Source organism: Patella vulgata, chromosome 9 (assembly GCF_932274485.2).
Source record: "Patella vulgata chromosome 9, xgPatVulg1.2, whole genome shotgun sequence".
NCBI lineage: Eukaryota > Metazoa > Mollusca > Gastropoda > Patellidae > Patella > Patella vulgata.
This window is the reverse complement of record NC_065887.2, coordinates 11222228-11243010: the sequence shown is the minus strand read 5'-3', so window position 1 is coordinate 11243010 and position 20783 is coordinate 11222228. Positions and strand designations below refer to the sequence as shown.

Genomic DNA, 20783 nt, shown 5'->3' with positions numbered 1-20783 from the left:
CAACCGTCTTCAAGTTGTACAAAATAACTGAGCTCGCGACTAGTTGCCAAGTCATGTTCCAGAGATCATGTAACATAAACTCTAAGTCTCCAGTGGCTGCTTGTGAAAGCCCGGATCGACTTTAAAGATATAGGGTATTGCAAATGTGTCTCCATTCCACATCCTCTGTACACGATATAATGGGATATGATCACAATAAGCCAGCACCACCTTGATCTGGAAAAAAGAGAAGTTTATGCATAATGGTGTGCATCCAGAATTTACAACAAGTGAGAAAGCTAGAAACCCGTCTATAGAAAATGATTTAAATGATAGAAAATGTATTTTAAAATGTGACAAGCGCTAGTGCTTATTTACCTAATAATTTAATCCGTAATAAACCACGAATCCCCATGTGCGAAAGAGTTGATTATCTTGTGTTATGTCGTGTTTCATAGAAATAAATTCCATTGTTGTTCTGTATTTAAAATTCAAACCCCGATCATGCGCCATATAAAACCTTGAATGCAAAAAAGAAAAAAAAAGCTCAGGTTAGAATGCGATTCGAATATATTTTAAATTACGTTGTATTGCAATTATTTTATTTTAAACCGTATTAAATATTATGAAATCCAATAAATGACCGAAAATAATACACGACTTTCCTACTAGAAACTGTATGCATTCCTTGTTGGCTAAGCGGGTGTTATGACCGAAGAGTTCCGATTGTATTTGTAACTTCCGGAACAATCATATTTTGTAAACACGTGCCGGTTGTAAACAAACATTACTGTTTTTATTCCTAGGAGTATTCTACCTCCATGTTTTATTCTTAGCATTATTTAGTCGAATGTTTGGTCAAACGATATCTTCATTGAAGATGGCCCTGCCTGCTTTATGCATGAATCAGCAGACGAAAGAATTGATTGCTAAATCATTTGTAAGTAATTCAGGAACACCTCCAAATCGTTTGTAACTATTGACACTAAGTGAGAGAGAAAGAAATGGGGTTTAACGTCCACTCGACAAAAACTAGGTCATTTCGGGACTAACATATGGTTTAATTTTATTTCAATAATTCGCTTGCTCGTAGTGGTCTTTAGAGGTGGGAGGATACCGCGGAGCACCCGGAGAAAACCCACGAGGTTGGACAGGCGACCCTACTCCTTGTCACTTACAACCGGGGACTCGAAACAACGCCAGTTTACTCAATGACAGACCTTAATATGATACAGCGCGCACATCCAACCCCCCTACTACGTGCAGTACTCAGTAGGCCTAATTCTGGAACTCCTGAAAATCATCTCAGTAAATAATTCTTGAACTCCTCTGACAGTAGTTCCTTTCGGAACTAAACGGTGTCTCGTCATCCGGACCATGTCCTCTCGCCGTTTCCGTTCATCCCTATTAAGCTGCATTATGAAAATACCACTCTTCCCTCCTCATCTCTGTTTTAAGGCTATTTTCGAATACTTATAATTACCGTCCATTTTTTTCACCATGATTCTTCCTTATTCGCCAAAAGGAATCATTTCTTTTCACATCTGTCACAAATTTATACTAATTCTGCACAATTTTCAAGTAGAATTTTGCGATTCAAAAACATCAACTAAATACGTTTTTCGCGCAAGCGCAAGTTTCGTGATGCAAACCAATTCAAACGTATTATTATTATCTAAGTGCATGCGCAGGGGTCTTTCCTGAGTAAGGAAACCAGGCCCTGAGTTTACAAAGCATTCTCAGACTTAAAGGAGCTAAGTTGCTAATATTTGGGACCTAGAAATTGACACAAATAATGTAATGTAATATGAATGTATATAAATTGATTTACATTCAATTGTTTCTGTTTTTACTGTAATTTCTAATCAGTTAGGTTCGGCGAAATACGCCAGTATTCTCTGGTTATTCCAGTCTACGCCGATAGTATTTATTGGGCATGCTCTCCAGATAAGAATATAGCGTCACCGTTTGACATGACTTGTGGAATATGCCTAGCCTCGTTTTTTGAGTCCCTTATTACAAATAGCGCTGAAACGCATTATGGTACACGATTCGTGTACCAATGGTAAAATGTTTATTTTGTCTTAAATATTGGATACCAGAAGCCCATCTTTTCCCGGCAAGGTCACAACGTCAATGTTGATTAAAACCGACAAATAAATCGTGTTTTCAATGTCAAAGATTTTGGATGATATTGAGTTAAAGACTTAGCTAATTTAAGTTAAGAATTTACTCAAAATTGTTTGTCTTATTTCAATTAAAATATAGTCCTGTATAAAACTTTTGTTGATTTAATGTATCAAATACATCAATAAGAAACTATATGCAAAGTTTTGTGTTTCTGGATCAAAGACATTTCTCATAAACAGTGATTGAAAGTTGAGTAAATTCTTAACTTAAGTCTGAGAATTCTTTGTGAACTGAGGGCCAGAGTAAACCCACGAAGTTGAGAAGTTATCTCCAAGCCACATACATGTACACTCACACCAGGGATCATAACCACGACTGCTAGAGCTTGAAGCACTGCACCTTTGACCACTATGCCACAGAGGGAGGCAATATTAATTAACTACATTCTTTAGGGATGACATCCCTCCAACAAACTGTATGATTTAATGATATAATATTTGAAGGGGTCTGACATAGGCATTTTGCCTGTTCCCTAATTTCCCATTCATTTATAGTGAATAAAATATGTCTTTAAAAAAAGAAACATATTCATACCGGTGCTAATTTATCTATCAAAAGTTTGCTCTGAAGACATTTTAATCTGAAGACAAAAACTACCCCATGCCGCAAGATGCTTTTTAACTCAACTTGTTAGGCGCATGATTTGATTGAGGGAGAATCCTTTTTAAGCTTGTATTTGTCGTCAGTCTCTGTCCATTTACCATAAGTTTCAGAAGCCTAAAATTCTTAGATTATCCTCCGTCAGCTTTTTCTTTTCGTCTGTTTAATCACAGAGTCTACTGGATGTTTAAGTCTCTTGATGTTCTCACAACTGTTAAATATGATATAAACACATACGAAGCACTCCTTACTTTACGGTTAGTGACACCCTTACATTTTTGTCATGTAAGCACCCCATATGTGTTATTCAGGGAATCCAGTATTTTCTAGTGAGATTGAGTGTTGCTTTTTTCCATATACATGTACAATGTATACCACAAATGCCATACCAATAACTACCCAATAAATAATTTCGTGGGAATGTATCTTTAAAATCATAAAATCAGTCCACTCCTGAAAAGTTATTGCAATTAATACAATTCATATAGCCTAAAAAAAAAAGAACAATTAAGTTAAGATCTGATTACTGGTATATGTTATGAAAATGAAATGAAATGGGATTTAACATCCTACTGTTCTGCTCCGACTGAGCTATGGAAGACGGGCATATGCCATACAGTGTGCTATGAGGGAAATTTTGCCCGTGCACCGGCACTACGGCCTACTCTTATATTGAATCCCAAGGGATCTTTTACATGTACGGCAACGTATACGTTGGACCTTGTTTTTTTCGTCCCATCCAAACGACTAGACAGCCCTCCTTCCTGCACCGGTACATGTTTTGTATAATGATTGTTACTACTAGGAAGAACTAAAAGCCTATCTATCATATTTTAATTATTTCTGATATTTACTTCATTGGTTGCTGCTCTTGGCCAGTTTTGTTGTCCTGGAAAAGCTCATATTACCTACAAAATGAATAAATATGCAACAACCTTTTTGGACTGTTTGGACATTTCTCAGACAAAATAATAAAGCTATTTTTGGGTGGGGGGAAAGAACATTGGTGGCAGTTGAACTTACTTCACATGTATGTGTCTCTGGTATATGTACAACCCAAACAGAATTGTTAACTCCCAAGATTTGGCTAATGTATTTGTTTCGTTTTTTTTTTTTCAGTGTAGTAATGCTGAAAGAGTTGAAAATTTGATGAAGTGGCTAGGAATACCACCATCTTTTACCACATTAAGGGTGAATACCTATAGTAGTTCTATAGATGACATATTACAACAGGTGGAGATAACTCTTAAACAGGTATGGAACTAATTCAGTTTTAGTAATTTCCGCAATGGAGAGAAAACTAGCTTCATTTTTATATCGCAACAGACATGTAGAAATGTGGTTGTATATTGTCGTAATCCCTGTCTGTCAGTCTTAAGAGGCTAATGTTAATATCTGATTGACAAAATCTATAAGGTCACTACACAACGAAGCCTATTGATTTTCAATGATTTCCTTTTACTGTAAGTGGTTATAGCTCTTGATTACTTTTTAAAATCTTGTTGTCGCTCTAGAGACCACATTTATCATTGGAATGACTTTATACACAATGTTTAAGGTCTTGAGACGGAGAATCCTATTGATTTTCATGTGATTTTGGTTAAGTTGAAGCTTTAAATTAATGATATTACATGTTAAAACACTAAACAGATTCAAAGTCAAATTCTAATGATATCGTATAATTACTTAATAGCTTGTTACATGTAATCTGTTTTTAGTGTCTTGTGAAGGCTTTTTATTAATGACAAAATGAAAAAAAAATATGTGTCCACCCTTGTGGACTTCTCGGACGACTTAGCTGCTGTGGATATATGGTACTACTCCCATGCACTTGAGTTTAAGTGTAACTCTGTATCATATTTTGGAGGGGTCACGGTGGCTAAGTAGGTAAGATGCTGGCTCGGTAGCCTGGAGGTCGGGTGTTCGATCCCTGCATTGGCTAAGAAAGTTTGTCCAGATTTTCTGGCGTGGTTTCCCCTTGTCAGTGATGCAAGATGGAGGGCCTGACAAGGACAGCTGTCTAGTGGTTCGGATGGGAGAAAAACCGAGGTCCTGTGTACACATTGGCGTACATGTAACAGATCCCTTGACAATTGGAATTCTGTATGGCGTATGCCCGTCTTCATTAGCCCAGTTCGGAGCAGAACAGTAGGACGTTAAACCCCATTTTATTTCATTTCATATTTTAGAGTCAGACTATGTTACAGAAGCCATCTTGTACATGTACCAACAAGTCATTGTTTTCCATATAAATTATATTGTGTTTTTTATTGTACTTAATGCCACTCAAGCCCCAAGGGTTATATTTATGATATACCCTTTAATACATATTTTTTAAGGAGAACGCAGATTTGATTACATGTCATTTCTGTCCTGCGTCATTTCGGACTCCAAAAAATATGTCCTCGACATTTCGGACTCGGGTAGGTGACGTTTCGGACTTTGGTAGATGACGTTTCGGACTAGGGTAGGTGACGTTTCGGTCTCCGTTATTTAAGACATACATTTAAATTCTTACATTAACATAGCATACAGCGATTTATAACAACAGGCATATTTATTTGATGAAATAATAGCTTCAGTCGGGTATTCATTTATTTTATAAAACATACATTTATTTTATCAGTTTCATTTTTTTTTAGTTTTCCAATTATTTTAATTATTTTTTCACTTTTCTTTATTGGGCAGGTGGGCCGTACAAATGGCTTTTTTTTTTTAATAGCCTACTCGTACTAATATCTTGGTGGTTATATTCATCCCATAGTTGAAATAGTTGGCCCTCTATATGCCAATACCGGCTTCTCTGAAGCCGGCTCATCGAGCCCTCCGACATCATGGTAATGTTGAGGGGTATCTTTTCTGCCTCTGAAAATAACTCACGTCAATTAAGTAAATAAAATGATACCGGACCCCTGGCGTTGACTCAATCAACAAAAGGAAGGTAGCGGTGTTTTATTTCTCAACCGTTTCTTAACGGCTTTAAGAATCGCGGATCAATTGATCAATTATCGTCAATAATCTAAACTTACTCAGATTAAATACAACAATCGCCAATCAATTAAATAGAGATTAAATAATCTCGGCTTAGTTTCACTATATTATCATATACCTGATAATAGATAATGCACAGTTGTATATCTGTTTGATTTGTATATAAACCTTTGGGAAAAAAATAGCTACATATAAAAATCTATAAACAAATATAAAATGTATTATATGTTTGTCCATGCATATTGTTAATTGTACCTATTATAATTTTGTATACATGTATATTTGTAAATAAATAAAGCTATTAAAAAAAAAAAAAAAAAAAAGTTAAATACAGTAATATTGGTTTTACTTCAAGATCAAGGTCTGTATGGGATAAATAAAACACAACTAACAATGTTTAATTTCTTTATTATTTTGAATGGTCTTTTTTCAGCCTCCCCTAAAACGAAACAAATAAAAGTTCAAGTGCGTAAGGTCTGTATGGGATAAATAAAACACAACTAACAATGTTTAATTTCTTTAATATTTTGAATGGTTTTCTCCTCGACCTCACCTAAAACGAAACAAAAAAAAGTTCAAGTGCGTAAGGTCTGTATGGGATAAATAAAACACAACTAACAATGTTTAATTTCTTTAATATTTTGAATGGTCTGTCTTCGACCTCACCTAAAACGAAACAAATAAAAGTTCAAGTGCGTAAGGTCTGTATGGGATAAATAAAACATAACTAACAATGTTTAATTTCTTTATTGTTGTGAATGGTCTGTCTTCGGCCTCATCTGAAACGACAGTGCGTAAGGTCTGTATGGGATAAATAAAACACAACTAACAATGTTTAATTTCTTTATTATTGTGAATGGTCTGTCTTCGGTCCCATCTAAAACGAAAGAATAAACAGTTATTACAAATACATACATAGAATTTTTCAGCTTTTATTGAGTCCGTTATTGAGTCCGAAACGTCGCCAGTCCGAGTCAGAAAAGTAGCCATACCGAGTCAGAAAAGTCACCAAGTAAATCCAAAAGGTCGTCAAACTGAGTCCGAAACGACATTTGTGTTGAGTCCGAACTGACGCGGGACCGAAATGACATGCTACCGCAGATTTCACAGGGTACCTGTAGATAACAATAGGATAATAGATATAATTATATACAAATAAGTTTATAGGAAGGGCCTAAATAGCTTGTCTAAAATATTTTTTAGCTCTAGATATGAGTTTAATGTATTCTTATTCTTATTATAATTTGTTAAAACTGATTTAAATCTTGTTCTAAAATAATTTCTTTGACTTAGATGTGTGTCAGATACACATAATTTACTTCTTTACTGCTATAAAATTTGAGGCTTGTCATATTGGAAATATTTATATGTGCCATAAAATGTAATTCAAATGTACTTGACCATTACTTGATTTTGAATATAATTATTTCCATTACTCATTACTTTTGAAATCTTCCAATACTCATAACATGGCCACTGCTTAAAAAATGTAATGATTACATTCTATTAGCATTACGTCAGCCGTGTGACCTGGTAATGGCAATGATCTCTTACAACATAACTTGTCCAGTTAACATGTACATAGACATGTCCTTCTGGGCACTTTGGACTACAGTGGAATTTTAAAATTTTTAAACAAAATATCGCTCTTAGACTTGAGTGGCTTCCTAAGAAATAAAGATGTAAAAATTGAATTTGTTTGACCTTTGGTCTTGGATTACACTTTTTGTTATTCGAAGCAATGTGTGTTGAGAGGTATGGACATGTTTGATATATGGCGCCATCCTGCTTTAAATATGCGACAACTCTTGTTGACTCCTCGGACGACTTAGCAGCTGTGGGGGTATGTTTCATTGTGTGGCAACCCATCTTTGTTATTTGTTATTCAAAGCAATGTGTGTCGAGAGGAATGGACATGTTTGATATATGGCGCCATCCTGCTTTAAAAGATTGTCTAGTGATACAGAATAGAGGACCAAAGACGAATCTTATTCCAGTAAGTATTAGACATTGTATGTAAGCATATCCCACCAATGCATGTACATGTATTGTCTACATTATGCAGTCCTTCACATTTTAAAATTGTTCAGGAACCAGAAAAATCTCCTGCCAATTTCAAAATTGAGAAAAAAGATCCTGTAAAAAAACTGCCAAATTGCATTTATGTTTTAGTCTTGTTTAATATTTGGTCAGTATGTTTGGTCAGTATGGTATTGTCAGAATTATCATCATGGAAACTAATAGCTTGAACATATGTAGTTTAAAAATAAAAACTGAATATTTAGGAGAGCGATTTAGCTAATTTGGAGGAGTTTTTTAATAACTCCTGTGAAGGAAAGTCGAGGTGAGTTGTGAGGAGCTAGACCGAAAGCCCACCTGAAATGTGAAGGGCTGATTATGATCTTCCAAATAAGCGGGGGGTCACGGTGGCTAAGTGGATAAGACGCTGGCTCATTAGCTGGAGGTCGGGTGTTCGATCCCTGCATTGGCCGAGAAAGTTCATCCTGATTATCCGGCATGGTTCCCCCTTGTCAGTGATGCAGGGCGGAGGGCCTGACAAGGACAGCTGTCTAGTCATTCGGATGGGACGGAAAAACGAGGTCCTGTATACACATTGGCGTGCACTTAAAAGATTTCTTGACAGTTGGAATTCGATATAAGAGTAGGCCGTAGTGCCGCTTTCCGGGCAAAATTTCCCTCATAGCACACTGTATGGCGTATGCCCGTCTTCATTAGCCCAGTTCGGAGCAGAACAGTAGGATGTTAAACCCCATTTCATTTCCAAATAAGCACTGTTCACAGTGACAAGTTTACTCAATATTTGTCTTCTGATAGCTATCTACTCTGCACAACAAAATTTGTGATTTTTTGAGAAAAAAAACAACTCAGTATCACCATGCCTGCTTTCTATATCTTAGGGTTAATCAGGGCAGAATTTAGATGAAGACAGGTCCTAGACTATTCGATGTATAAGGCCCCTCCCTATCCCCCACCCACATGACTAGAAGACGCCAATGGTGGCAAATCAGAAAATACATTTTGATGAAGCTTAAAAGTGTTAGGTAAAATGTGAAATATGTACAAGTTTGCAGACCCTCTAGAGCCCACAATTGTTGTCCCATTTAGATGAAGCTTAACAGATATGTTACTGATCTAGGATGAATTTGAATTTTGTGCACATCAGGACTTTCATTCAGGAGTCATGCCCCTTTTTCCAATACCTTGTGAATGTTATGGAGGCTATAGTTTTTATCCAATTTTTTTTTTAAACATTAGGGTCAAAAGAGGACAATGACTATCAATATTTAGCATTTTATGACCTTCCATTCCATAGTTACCTCTATTTTATGAATTATATGTGAAACATTAGGAAACTGAGAGGATGAGCCCCATTGATTGTCCCTGTTTGTTTACCATCATTTTAAAAATATGGGCTTATCCTTCATGGTAAGCTCTGTCTTCATTCATCCATTTGGCTAAAAAAAAGTAGGACTTTTTATTTTAAACAAGAAAATATCTGTCTTCCGTTTCCAGGCTGAAAAAGAAGTAATAGTAGATTTAATGTGTGGAATGGCTGTATTACGAGGCGCAGATGTGTTTGCACAAGGCATAATGGGAGCTGCATCAAGTAGGTATATGTAATTCATGACATCCACAAAAACCTCCTTTAAGAAGGGAGTTGCAATGGCTCAGTATGTAAGGCACTAGCTCACAAGATAGTTGGTCCGGGATTCAATCCCAGTGTTGGTTGAGAAAGTTCCCCAATGGACTTTCCAGCGTGGTTTTATCATGTCAGTGGGGCAGGACAAAGGACCTGGCAAGAACAGTGGTGTGCACGTAAAAGAACCCTTGACAGTTGGAATTCGATAGGCCGTAGCGCCACTGTCCACGCAAACTTTCTGTCATAGCCCGTCTTCATTAGCCCAGTTGGTGCAGAAAAGTGGAACATTAAACTCCATATCATTTCATTTCTTTTAACAAACTTTACAACTTATAGAAAATACTGAAAGAAAGCGTTATCACCAGCATTGACAGCTTGGGCACGTTTTCATGTAGCTAACGCAGTCAATGCATCACATGCACAGGGGCTTAGAATCAAAAGTCTGTGGCTATTTAGCATGTGCATGCTGTATCATAAGGCCTGTCATTGAGTCAACTAGCGTGGTTTTGAATCCCCGGTTGTACATGACAAGGAGTAGGGTCGCCTGTCCAACCTCGTGGGTTTTCTCTGGGTCCTCTGGTTTCTTCCCACAGCTAAAGACCCCTACGTGCAAGCGAATTATTGAAATAAAATTAAACCATATATTAGTCCCAAAATGACCTAGTTTGTGTCGAGTGAATGTTAAACCCCATTTCTCTCTCTCTCTCTCTGTGGCTATTTGCATTGAGTCACAATTGAGTCAGTACGGGAAGCCGTCAGCCATTGCTGTCCAGGCATTGGCCACTGGCGTTGGCCAATCTCTAGTGGACCCAATCAGTCTCAGGATTTTAATGTGGTGGCAACCAAACTTGGTTAAGGCTCTGAATTAATGCAATGGTGTGGTCTCCGTGTTCAGGTGGCAACTTTCACATATCTTTGGACAGACTTTAACGTTTTAATTGCCACACTATGTGCTCCACGTTTAAACCATAAATATGTAATTTTCAACATTCACATTCAATCTTTTGTGTGTGAGAGAATTGAATATGATCTTGAAAACATTCTTCTGACATGCTATCGTTGTGATCAGAATTACAAGATTAATGTGTATGTATCTTTCAAACAAGATTAACAATCATTAATTTATAAAAGCTGTGCATTATCATTGTATCTCAGGATATAATGTATTTACTATTTATATTGATATAAACAATTCACCTGAAGGTATGATGAAGGGAGATATAGTAGCAGTGTATTGTGATATGGAAGGGTTATGTCGTAGAGGGGCCACACAGAAATACTCCAAAAATAAGATGTTTGTGGGTAATGGTGTTGCTCAAATTGGTCGGGATGAATATTTCTGTTCTGAAGAGAAAATAAGGTAAGAATTTATAGGATAAAACTGTAATGTATTATTAAATCACCGTAATAACTTTAGTTGCCCTGGATTGATTTGAATAATTTGTGGACAGAAATGTTTTCAAATAAAAATTTTTGATTGTGTGTTGTCCTAATCTTGTATTTTTGGGGATTAAATTTTACTTTTATTCTGATTTTTTTTATGGTTCTATAACTCTATATTTTATATTTAACCTTTATTCTGGCATTTTGGCACTCTAACACTCAATATTTTATATTTAACCTTGATTCTGGCATTCTAAACACTATAATTAAGCTTTATTCTTGCCTTTTGGCACTCTAAAACTCTATATTTTTATACGCACACATGGTCTTGCATTTTTAGGCTTTAAAACTATATATACTATTCAAAAAAAGTAGGGGATATTTGATTTTGGGGGCATAATACTAAAATATGCAAATGACTACGAAAAAAGTCACTATAGAACCTAACAGAAGAAACATTTCCAGTTACTTGTGACGCCCAAACGCACCAATAGCTACCGCATGGAATGCAGGTGATGCTTGGGATCATCATGGGGGTCCAACCCAAGATTTGCACGACTCTGACTTTGAATGTTACAGTCATTGTGGCATTGAATTCCAGGGTGGAAACATCAGTTTAATTGTTTAAGTGACCAGAAAACAAATTTTGATATGCGTCGGCTTACCCAAAATGAAAGGTTACGTGCCCTTGGCATGCTACAGATCGGCACAACACAGGCGATTGTGGCGCGGACGATGAATGTTTCTCAGTCTGTCATAAGCAGGCTATGGTCCAGATACCGTGATACACAATCTGTACAGGACAGACCACGCTCAGGTCGACCAAGGGCGACAACTCAAGCCCAGGATCGATTTATCCGTACCTTGGCCTTGAGAAATCGTGTCATCACAGCAAATCAGATCAGTGCTCGTCTTCAAACAGACACTGGTGTGAGAGTGAGTGGCCAGACGATTCGGAATCGACTGCATAGGGGTCACCTTCGCGCCCGACGTCCTCGCGTGATCCCTTGTTTGAGAGATCATCACATTCAGGCAAGACGTCGTTGGTGTAGGGATCGTCAACACTGGGATAATCGACGCTGGAGCAATGTGATGTTTTCAGATGAGTCAAGGTTCACTGTTGATTTTTTGGACAGACGTAGGAGGGTGTGGCGTCGTCGAAACGAGCGCTTCCAAGACGTTAACGTCATCAGACATGATCGATTTGGGGGTGGTTCTGTTATGGTGTGGGGAGGCATCACTGTTGCTGGAAGAACGGCTTTACATGTTGTTGCAGGGCGTGTTACAGGCCAGTACTACCGGGACAACATCTTGGCAGTCCATGTTGTGCCGTTCGCACGACGTCATGGCCGCCGTTTCATCTTCCAGGATGACAACGCAAGATGTCACAGGGCCAGGATCGTTACAGGTTACCTCCAACAACAGAACATCACCACATTACCTTGGCCAGCACTGAGTCCCGACCTCTCCCCCATCGAGCATGTCTGGGACATGCTTGGACAGAGGTTACGTCAGCGTCAACAACGTCCTGCCAATGTCCAAGAACTTGCTGCTGCGTTGCAACAGGAATGGGACAATCTGGACCAAAATGACTTTAGACGTCTCATTAGGAGTATGCCACGTCGGATCAATGCTTGTTTGGCAAACAGAGGAGGATTTACCCGTTACTGACTTGGTTGTGATGCTGTGGTAACTTTGCTGTTTGACCCCGGGTATCATTTTACCCTTATAATGGTCAGTCTGTGCCTTACTTAGTCTAACGATCATTTGGAATAAATCGATGAATGTGAACTTCATTTCATTTTGTCATTTGTTTCTTCGTCAGTTTCATTAGGTGACTTTAATAACACTTAAAAATCAAATATCCCCTACTTTTTTTGAATAGTATATTAGGTTTTTTTGGTTTAAACATACATTATGCAAGAGCTAAATCTGTCTATTGCAGGTCTTTCTTTAGGCCTGAAATGTTATCTAAATTATTAATTAGACAGTAATAAAGTTATCCAGACCATAATCAACTCTAGATGGCATCGCTAGCCTGCGATCTTAAGTGGATTGTGAGCCGATTTACTGCATAACTTTCCTTCTCGATTAAATGGATAATCGAGACTATGCTGTTTATCGTACTGACTTAAGTAATGATGACCGAGGCAAGACAGAAATTTCATTCGCTTAGTTCTCGGTTCATAGTGGATCAATTTGAATGAAATTTTCAGCAAATTGCCTTTACGTTATCTAATTTTTAATTATTATAGTGAAAATTGCCAACTCATTATCGAATCTCCCATATATTCTATATTTAACCTTTAGTCTGACTTTAAAACTACATATTTAACCTTTAGTCTGCTCTATATTGGGGGGTTTATGTCTTTTATTTTATGGATTAATGTGTTGTGATTGTTGTTATTTTATATTAGTTGTACTTATGTAAAGCGCCCGAGAGCAGCTCGTTGAGTTGAATTGTTTCGCGCTATATCAATCAATTATTATTATTATTGGATGGCCGAATGGATGGCACGTGTGTGCTGTATCATAAGGTCTGCCATTGAGTCAACTGGCGTGGTTCCAAATCCCCGGGAGTAGGGTTGCCTGTCCAACCTCGTGGGTTTTCTCCAGTTACTCTGGTTTCCTCCCACTGCTAAAGACACCTATGCGCAAGCGAATTATTGAAATAAAATTGAACCATGCGTTAGTCCCGAAATGGCCTAGTTTGTGTTGAGTGGACCTTAAACCCCATCTCTCTCTCTCTCTCTCTCTCTCTCTCTTTGCTCTATATTCATCTTTAAGTCTGGCTTTAAAACTCTATATTTATCTATTAGTCTGGCTTCTTGTCCCTTTAATTAGTTCAGTCACTAACCCAGCATGCTACCAGTGTAATATGAGTTTAGTAAATATTATAAGTATATTGATTCTTGACTTGGTGAATATACTTAGGAAATTGGACAGCCTGTGTTATCTTATATTTGCTTAGAAATTAAACTTTTATTTCTATAGGCCTCCACTTTTTTTGTCCAGGAAAAGGAGCACTATTATTGCTACATTGTTAGAGTTATTTCTAAAACTAGTATTTCACTGGCATGCGACAGCTCTCGACTAGTTCGAGAAACAAAATTGTGAGAAACTCCATGAATTAACAAGAATTTTCAGTAAACTGAATTAGTACTTACGATGCAGTTGTGTATGTCACACAAATTCTAGTGAAATTTGTGTCAAAATTCGCCTGAAGGTCCATATGTGTCTGGCAACAGAATTGAATGCACAACATTGAATGCAGATTATTGCTGTGCAGAGCATGCGCAAAACGTTTGTAGAGGCTATTATGTTGGTGTTTCTCACTTTTTTTTCTTGAGAGAATTTATCAACAACACCGGTCTAAATTTCTTTGAAGTTGAACTTTCTGCTATTCTGCAATCTACAGTAATTGCCAGTTACAAGTCTTTTTATTGTCGGATGATGTCATGATATTACCATATGACAAGCACCGCCATCTTTATTATTTCTTAATTAAATTTTACCTAATCAATCTGAGTACTTATTATATTCAAGAGCTAAATCTGCTAAATTTGCTTATTAACATGACAAGACAATAATCAACTCTTGATGCCATCGGATGGCTTCGAATTAAAGTAGATCAGAACAGTTCGGCTATTTAATATTAAATTTAAAAATGGAGCAGCACTTTGGTTACAATAATAAAGCAAACATCTTGTTAAACCTCCATACAGTGATTACTTGGCTCAGTATACAGTAATTTGAATGAAATATTAATTTTACATTATCTATTTTTGAACTATTATAGCAAGAACAGCCAGCTCTTTATCTAAATCTTACAATAATGTATCTTAAAGCCGTGAGAAATTTTGATATTGTATTTTTTTTGAAAAATGCAAATCACACCCAATTAGTGTACTTTCGTTATATGAGTTACTTACTAATAAGTACCTTATTCTATTTTTAATGTATATAATATTCAAAAGTTATTATGACTTTCTCTTTGATTCAACATAAAGAGCTCAATTAACTATACTCAGGATTATTGATTGAAGTCAGTAGAGAAAGATTTAGTAATACAATGGGTCTTTTAATATGATAATTCACTACAATTTATACCATTTATATTCTTAACATATACGCTCGTATATACAGACTGAAAAATTGATTTCTCTCAAGTCTGAATTTATTAAAGGGCGTATAACTCTTATTTCTTGGAACTTGAAATTAGTTGAAAGTGATTTTCGAAAAATTGATCAAAATATACAGTACTGCTATTACCTCCCTTTCACTAAACTGCTGGTGATGTGAATTTACGTAACCTACAAGGTGCTTTAGAACATAAGGTCTGTCATTGTACGGTGGCGTGGTTTCGATTCTACAATAAATAGGGTCTCCTGTCCAACTTCGTCAGGTTTTTTTCAGCGTTTTTCTGGTTTTCTCATACTGCTAATGACCCCTACACATAAGTGGATTATTGAAGTAAAATTAAATCATATGTCAGTCCCGAAATGACCAAGTACTTTTGGTTTTGAACTTTTTCCGGAAAAAATAACAGGAGAATTTTTAACATGAGTTCCTGAAGAACACAACATCAAAATGGCGTGGTCTTCTTGATATAAAGTTATAGCATTATTTTATTCCTGAAATGACTTAGTTTGTGTTGAGTGAGTGTTAAACTCCATCTCTCTCTTATTTCTCTCTCTTTTCCCTCTCTCTCTCTCTCTCTCTCTCTCTCAAGGACCTGACAAGGGACAATATAGTCTTCTGGATGGGTTAAAAAGATGATGTCCCTTGTCTACCATGCACTTAAAATAACCCTTTGCAGCCTTTGCAGGTCGAATTTGACATGAGAGTAGGCCATAGCACCACTGTCAGGGCAACAGTTTCCCTCATAGCACACTGTATGGTTTATGTTGGTCATCATTATCACAGCCGGAGCAGAACAGTATGACATCAAACCCAATTTCTTTTCATTCTCTCTCTCTCATATTTTATGTCCAGTAAGTATTATATTAAATTTCAGTGGTGTTGGTATATTGATGACACAGCCTGTTATGGAAGCACCATGTTTAGACATATTACCAAATATAGTTTTTGCTCAGAATTTACCTTCTATTGTATGTACACATGTTCTTGATCCACAACCAGGGGAGATAATTCTTGACATGTGTGCTGCTCCTGGTAAGTACATGTATATGGAACTTAAAGGACAATATTGGTGTCAGTCATCATCACATATGTGATAGAACTGATTAACCACATTCCAAAGATAATTTTAACACAGAGATCATTGCTATGATAGATGCGTAAACAAGGTTTCAACAAAAGGAAGTGATGAACGCAAAAGGAAAACATGAGTTATCTTTCTATATTGGTGTAAGCTATCAAGAAATTATTTTTATAAGAAAATGTTTAGATGCCTAGGTTAAAAAATTTTATTCAAGAAAAAAGAATATTTAACAAATTAAATTGTTACAGATATTGTCAATTATTATGTTTAATTATTGCTTGAGTCTTTTTTGGGATATTCACGTATCAACTGTTATCATTTTTAACAGCTTTATGGCTTAGATTTTACTATTAAAATCAAATTTACAGATGTAAACCACTGTGGCTCCCTGTAACTTTTTAAAGAATAAATTCAATATATAGTTATGCATAAGGATGTATTCTTGCCATGAAAATTAGATCATCAGATTGACCAAAGGATAAAACTTACCTTTATTTCAAAAACAATATTCATCTTTCTTTCAAATTTTATAAATAAATATTGAAGCCTGCTAAGATAACATTATCTTTTTATTAGGTTAATATTGACATGTATTGTGGACATAAAAGAACCCTTGGCAGTTGGAATTCTATGTAAGGGTAGGCCGCAGCGCCGCAGTTTAAGAAAAATTCCCCTCATCGCACACGGTATGGTGTATGCCTGTCTTTATTAGCCCAGTCAGAGCAGAACAGTAGGACATTATTAAACCCTGTTTCATTTCTTTTCATTTATTCGTTTAGGTGGAAAGACAACACATATAGCAGCTCTTCTTTGTGGAAAGGTAAAGAAAAGAGGCAAGATATATATTTCATATCCCCTCACTTAATTATCTGAAATATTGTTCTGTTACCCATGTTTATCAGCCATCAATCAATGTATTCATTGTTAAAGATGCGTTATGTAAGATTTAGATAAAGACCTGATATTGACTGAATTTGAGCCTGACAATGTCTATTGCTTTATTTACAAAGTTAGTTGCCACTCATATAATAAGTTAAACAGGCGAATAACACACTATTTATGGATAACAATTACTATGGTTTATGTCATGATGAAATAAACCATAGCAATTGTTATCCAGAAATAGTGTGTTATTTGATTATGTTCCAATTACTAAATGCCATTCAAAGAAGTTAAACAGGCAATATTCAAGAGCTAATTCTGCCTATTGCAGTTCTTTCTTTGGGCCTTAAATGTTATATAAATTACCGGTTGACATTTATTAACATGACAACACCATAATCAGCTGTTGATGCCATCTGAAGGCTCCGATTTTCAGTAGATTAAAATGGTTCGGCCATTTGATGATTTAATTTAAATATGGAAATTTTCAGTATATTCATTTTGTATTATCTATTTTTGAAATATTATAGCGAGAACGACCAGCTCTTTACATAATGCCCCTTTAAGTGTTATTTTTTTTGCTAGTAAATAGTTAATTGGATTTTCTAACAAGCGATTGAATTCCAGACAAAATCTTTTGAAAAACCTGATAAGATGAGAAATGCAGTAATCAGTGAGTGATTTGTTCATTGAGCTTCCATAAATTTCAATAATGTTTAGATGTCGGACTAGTTGGACTAATCTTGTCATCCTTGATATTTTGTTTTTGGAAGATGCTAATTTTAGACCGGTTGGGGGATGGGTTTGGGAATTTCCGTAGTCCACAATGGATGCTTTATATAAATGAGTATTTTGGGGAATTCTAACCTTAACCAAATTTGGATCCAATTTAGCTTTTACCCCTCCAAAATACCCATTTATATAAAGCGGCCAGTGTGGAATCCAGAAATTCCCGAACCTCCCCAACTGATCTACAATTAGAATCTCCCTTTGTTATTATTTCTCCCTGTCAATAGATGTTATTTATTTCTTATTACAGGGGAGAGTGGTTGCTTTAGATAAAGCTAGGGGTAAAATAAATAAATTAAAACAGAATATAGAGGCTTGGGGATTATCTCATCTTGTAGAATGTTATGATTACGACGCCAGAAATGCTCACAGTTCAGATAAATCCACAGGTTCGTCTTGATCTATTGGAAGTCCTTCAGTGAAATAGCTTATCCCTATTCAGTTCTTTTCCATTCTTGAAATAGTGTGGCAATTTCAATGATTTTGGTTGTAAATTTGGAGTAACTTGTGGTCTTAGCGTTGAACTGTCGGTTGTTGATCATTCTGGTTTATTGGTCAGTCCATGTCAGATTCAGTGAAAAAATAACACCCATCATCTTTGATTTGCACTTAAATTGGTATACACAGAAACTGGGAAATGTCATTTGAACGGCACAGTAAGAAAATTTCTCACTAAAGAAGTTCATAGCTGTGCTTTTTCTTTATTTAGTTTGACTCATTCTATGTGTCTATGACTAGTCTGTGTCTATGGTTGTATGCCATCTATGACTTGCCATGTTTTTATTTTGTTTTTATTTTATTTTTCATATTATATTTAGCCATGGGGAACCGCTATTTTTTCATGTGTTCCAAGGTGTGCCGTTGGCAAAAAAAGGTTGAGAACCACTGATCTAGAGTGTCTGACTGTCTCTAGAAACTTAATTGATTGAAGTTTCTTTTATTATTATAAAAAAATTAGACATCGTCTGGTTTGATAAACTTGAACATGACCTAATGACCCTTTGCTTGACTTTCAATATAAATTTATGGGAAAAATCAGATAAATAAATTGAATAATTTGTATTTGGTTAACAATACATAAAGCTGTTCAATTTTGACTTTTTACAGTGAGAGAAGGAAGTCCACCCTATCCTAGTGAAACATTTGATCGTATTTTATTGGATGGACCGTGCAGTGCATTAGGTCAGAGGCCATCTTTAAAAAACATCATGGTACCTAGTGTTTTAAAATCATTTCCCAGGTATCAAAGACAGTTGATGAAAACAGTAAGTTTTATAATGTATCCAAATCGAATTTCATCAAGAAACAGATCATTATGAAACTCGGGCAGTATTATAATCATACTTTACCTTTCGCTTGAAATCCCATGTTTTTTCAATTAGATTATGATTTCAGTAGATTTATATTCTGTACCTTATCTTTCACCCGGATTCTTATCTGGAACAAAACGTTATTTTCTAGTTTGTAAAGTTATGTATATTAGTCTATAGTATTATAAGGTATCAAGAACAAAATATTATGTTTATATTTTAGGTTGTAGAGTTATGTATAATAGACTATATTGTATACAGGATCTGGAACAAAATATGTTTATATTTTAGGCTGTAGCGTTATTAAAACCTGGAGGTACACTGGTCTATAGTACTTGTACCGTACCAGTAGAAGAGAATGAATCCCAAATAGAATGGACCCTGGAAAACTTTCCTCAACTAAACCTAATTAAACAGGTTAGTTTTCATATTTGTAAATTATTATTATTATACCAATTAAAGGAGGCAAGTCGCTATCTCAGTATCATCCACAGTCTTCCACATTGCAAATACGACTTATTGGTCAATCAGTATATGAATTCATATTACATTATTAAATGCATTGCGACCCATTTGTGTCCATTTCTAGTTGCCAAAGAATAGAGATGTAGCTCCTTTAGGTAATGTCTTTTGTTTCTTATTTCTAACTGTGAGTGACAAGGAGTAGGGTTTCCTGTACAGCCTTGTGGGTTTTCCCCCGGTTCCACAGTTTCCTCACGTAGCTAAAGATCCCTATGTCCAACCGAATTATTGAAATAAGATTGAACCGTATGTTAGTCCCAAAATGATCTAGTTTGGTGTCGAATGGACATTAAACTCCATATCTCTCTCAATATATATTTTTTCTAACTGTAATATGAATATGTCTTGATTATATTATCAGTGCTTTAATGTCATCATTTTATTTTAGACACCACATGTGGGTGGCCAGGGTATTAAAGGTGGCAACAATCTTTCAGAAGATCAACTAAAATTACTACAGAGATTTGATCCAAGTACTTTAAAATCTGATAATCTAACCTGTGATACCGATACTATAGGATTCTTTATTGCTAAATTTATAAAATCACAAACATGATATTTTTTCATATTAGTGAACTAATAACCTGAATAAATACTGTATAGGCCTTCATATATAGCAGATAGTGCTATCTGCTTGAAAGACTCCTAGCAACTGTTTCAATGTACTTGAGCTTGGGGGAATCTCTTTTTAAAATGACATCACTGCCTATATATTCCTTTGACCAAGCCTAGCAAAAAATCAAAATGGTCAACCCCTTTCAATATTGTTATCAGATGATTGTGACATATTAGGCTCTTTGTGGTTATTAAGATTATCGGAATTACTAGTCTGACTCCATTTGGGCTAAGACTAGTAATTACTTCCCTTTATCTCAGTTCCCATGAATGTTGTTCTTCAACTTATAACAATTCTCTCTTTCTACCTTTTGCATAGTAATTTGGTTGGAATTTTGCTCTAGAAACGAAGGGGTGTGTTTGAATGTAAATTTTATGCCATAATAATAATATTCATGATTTTGAGACATTAGGATCATGAAGTAAACACATAAATTAGGGAAATCTTGAACGAAAATGACGTCACAGCCAATAGATTTCTTTGAAAAATAACTACACTTTAGTATAGTGTTGGACTCTTTCTGGGTATAAAGATTAAGATTATCAGAATGTTAAAAAAAAATGAAGCTTTAACAGGCAGTCAATGGGAAGAGGAGTATTGGTCTGATCCCACATAAACAGCCGGTTTGAAGTTGAA

At 35.9% G+C, this 20783-nt stretch overlaps 1 protein-coding gene across 1 annotated transcript; it reads left to right on the top strand.

The window, feature by feature from the left end:
- Nucleotides 1–726: 726 nt before the first annotated feature.
- On the top strand, nucleotides 727–20139 carry LOC126831863 (tRNA (cytosine(72)-C(5))-methyltransferase NSUN6). The gene is made up of 11 exons (XM_050562515.1): nucleotides 727–919; nucleotides 3889–4023; nucleotides 7652–7756; nucleotides 9295–9388; nucleotides 10625–10781; nucleotides 15822–15979; nucleotides 16808–16848; nucleotides 17950–18088; nucleotides 18807–18964; nucleotides 19301–19426; nucleotides 19920–20139. Exons 1-11 carry the CDS (start codon nucleotides 830–832, stop codon nucleotides 20085–20087), a joined length of 1371 nt encoding a protein of 456 aa, XP_050418472.1. The 5' UTR covers nucleotides 727–829; the 3' UTR covers nucleotides 20088–20139.
- Nucleotides 20140–20783: the final 644 nt, after the last annotated feature.

Bases quoted from the DNA above. Each gene is read 5' to 3' on its own strand.
- LOC126831863 (XM_050562515.1), top strand. From the start codon at position 830: ATGTTTGGTCAAACGATATCTTCATTGAAGATGGCCCTGCCTGCTTTA. The intron at 9,389-10,624 runs GTAGGTATATGT...ATTCACCTGAAG, and splicing joins CATAATGGGAGCTGCATCAA to GTATGATGAAGGGAGATATA. The intron at 10,782-15,821 runs GTAAGAATTTAT...ATTAAATTTCAG, and splicing joins TGTTCTGAAGAGAAAATAAG to TGGTGTTGGTATATTGATGA.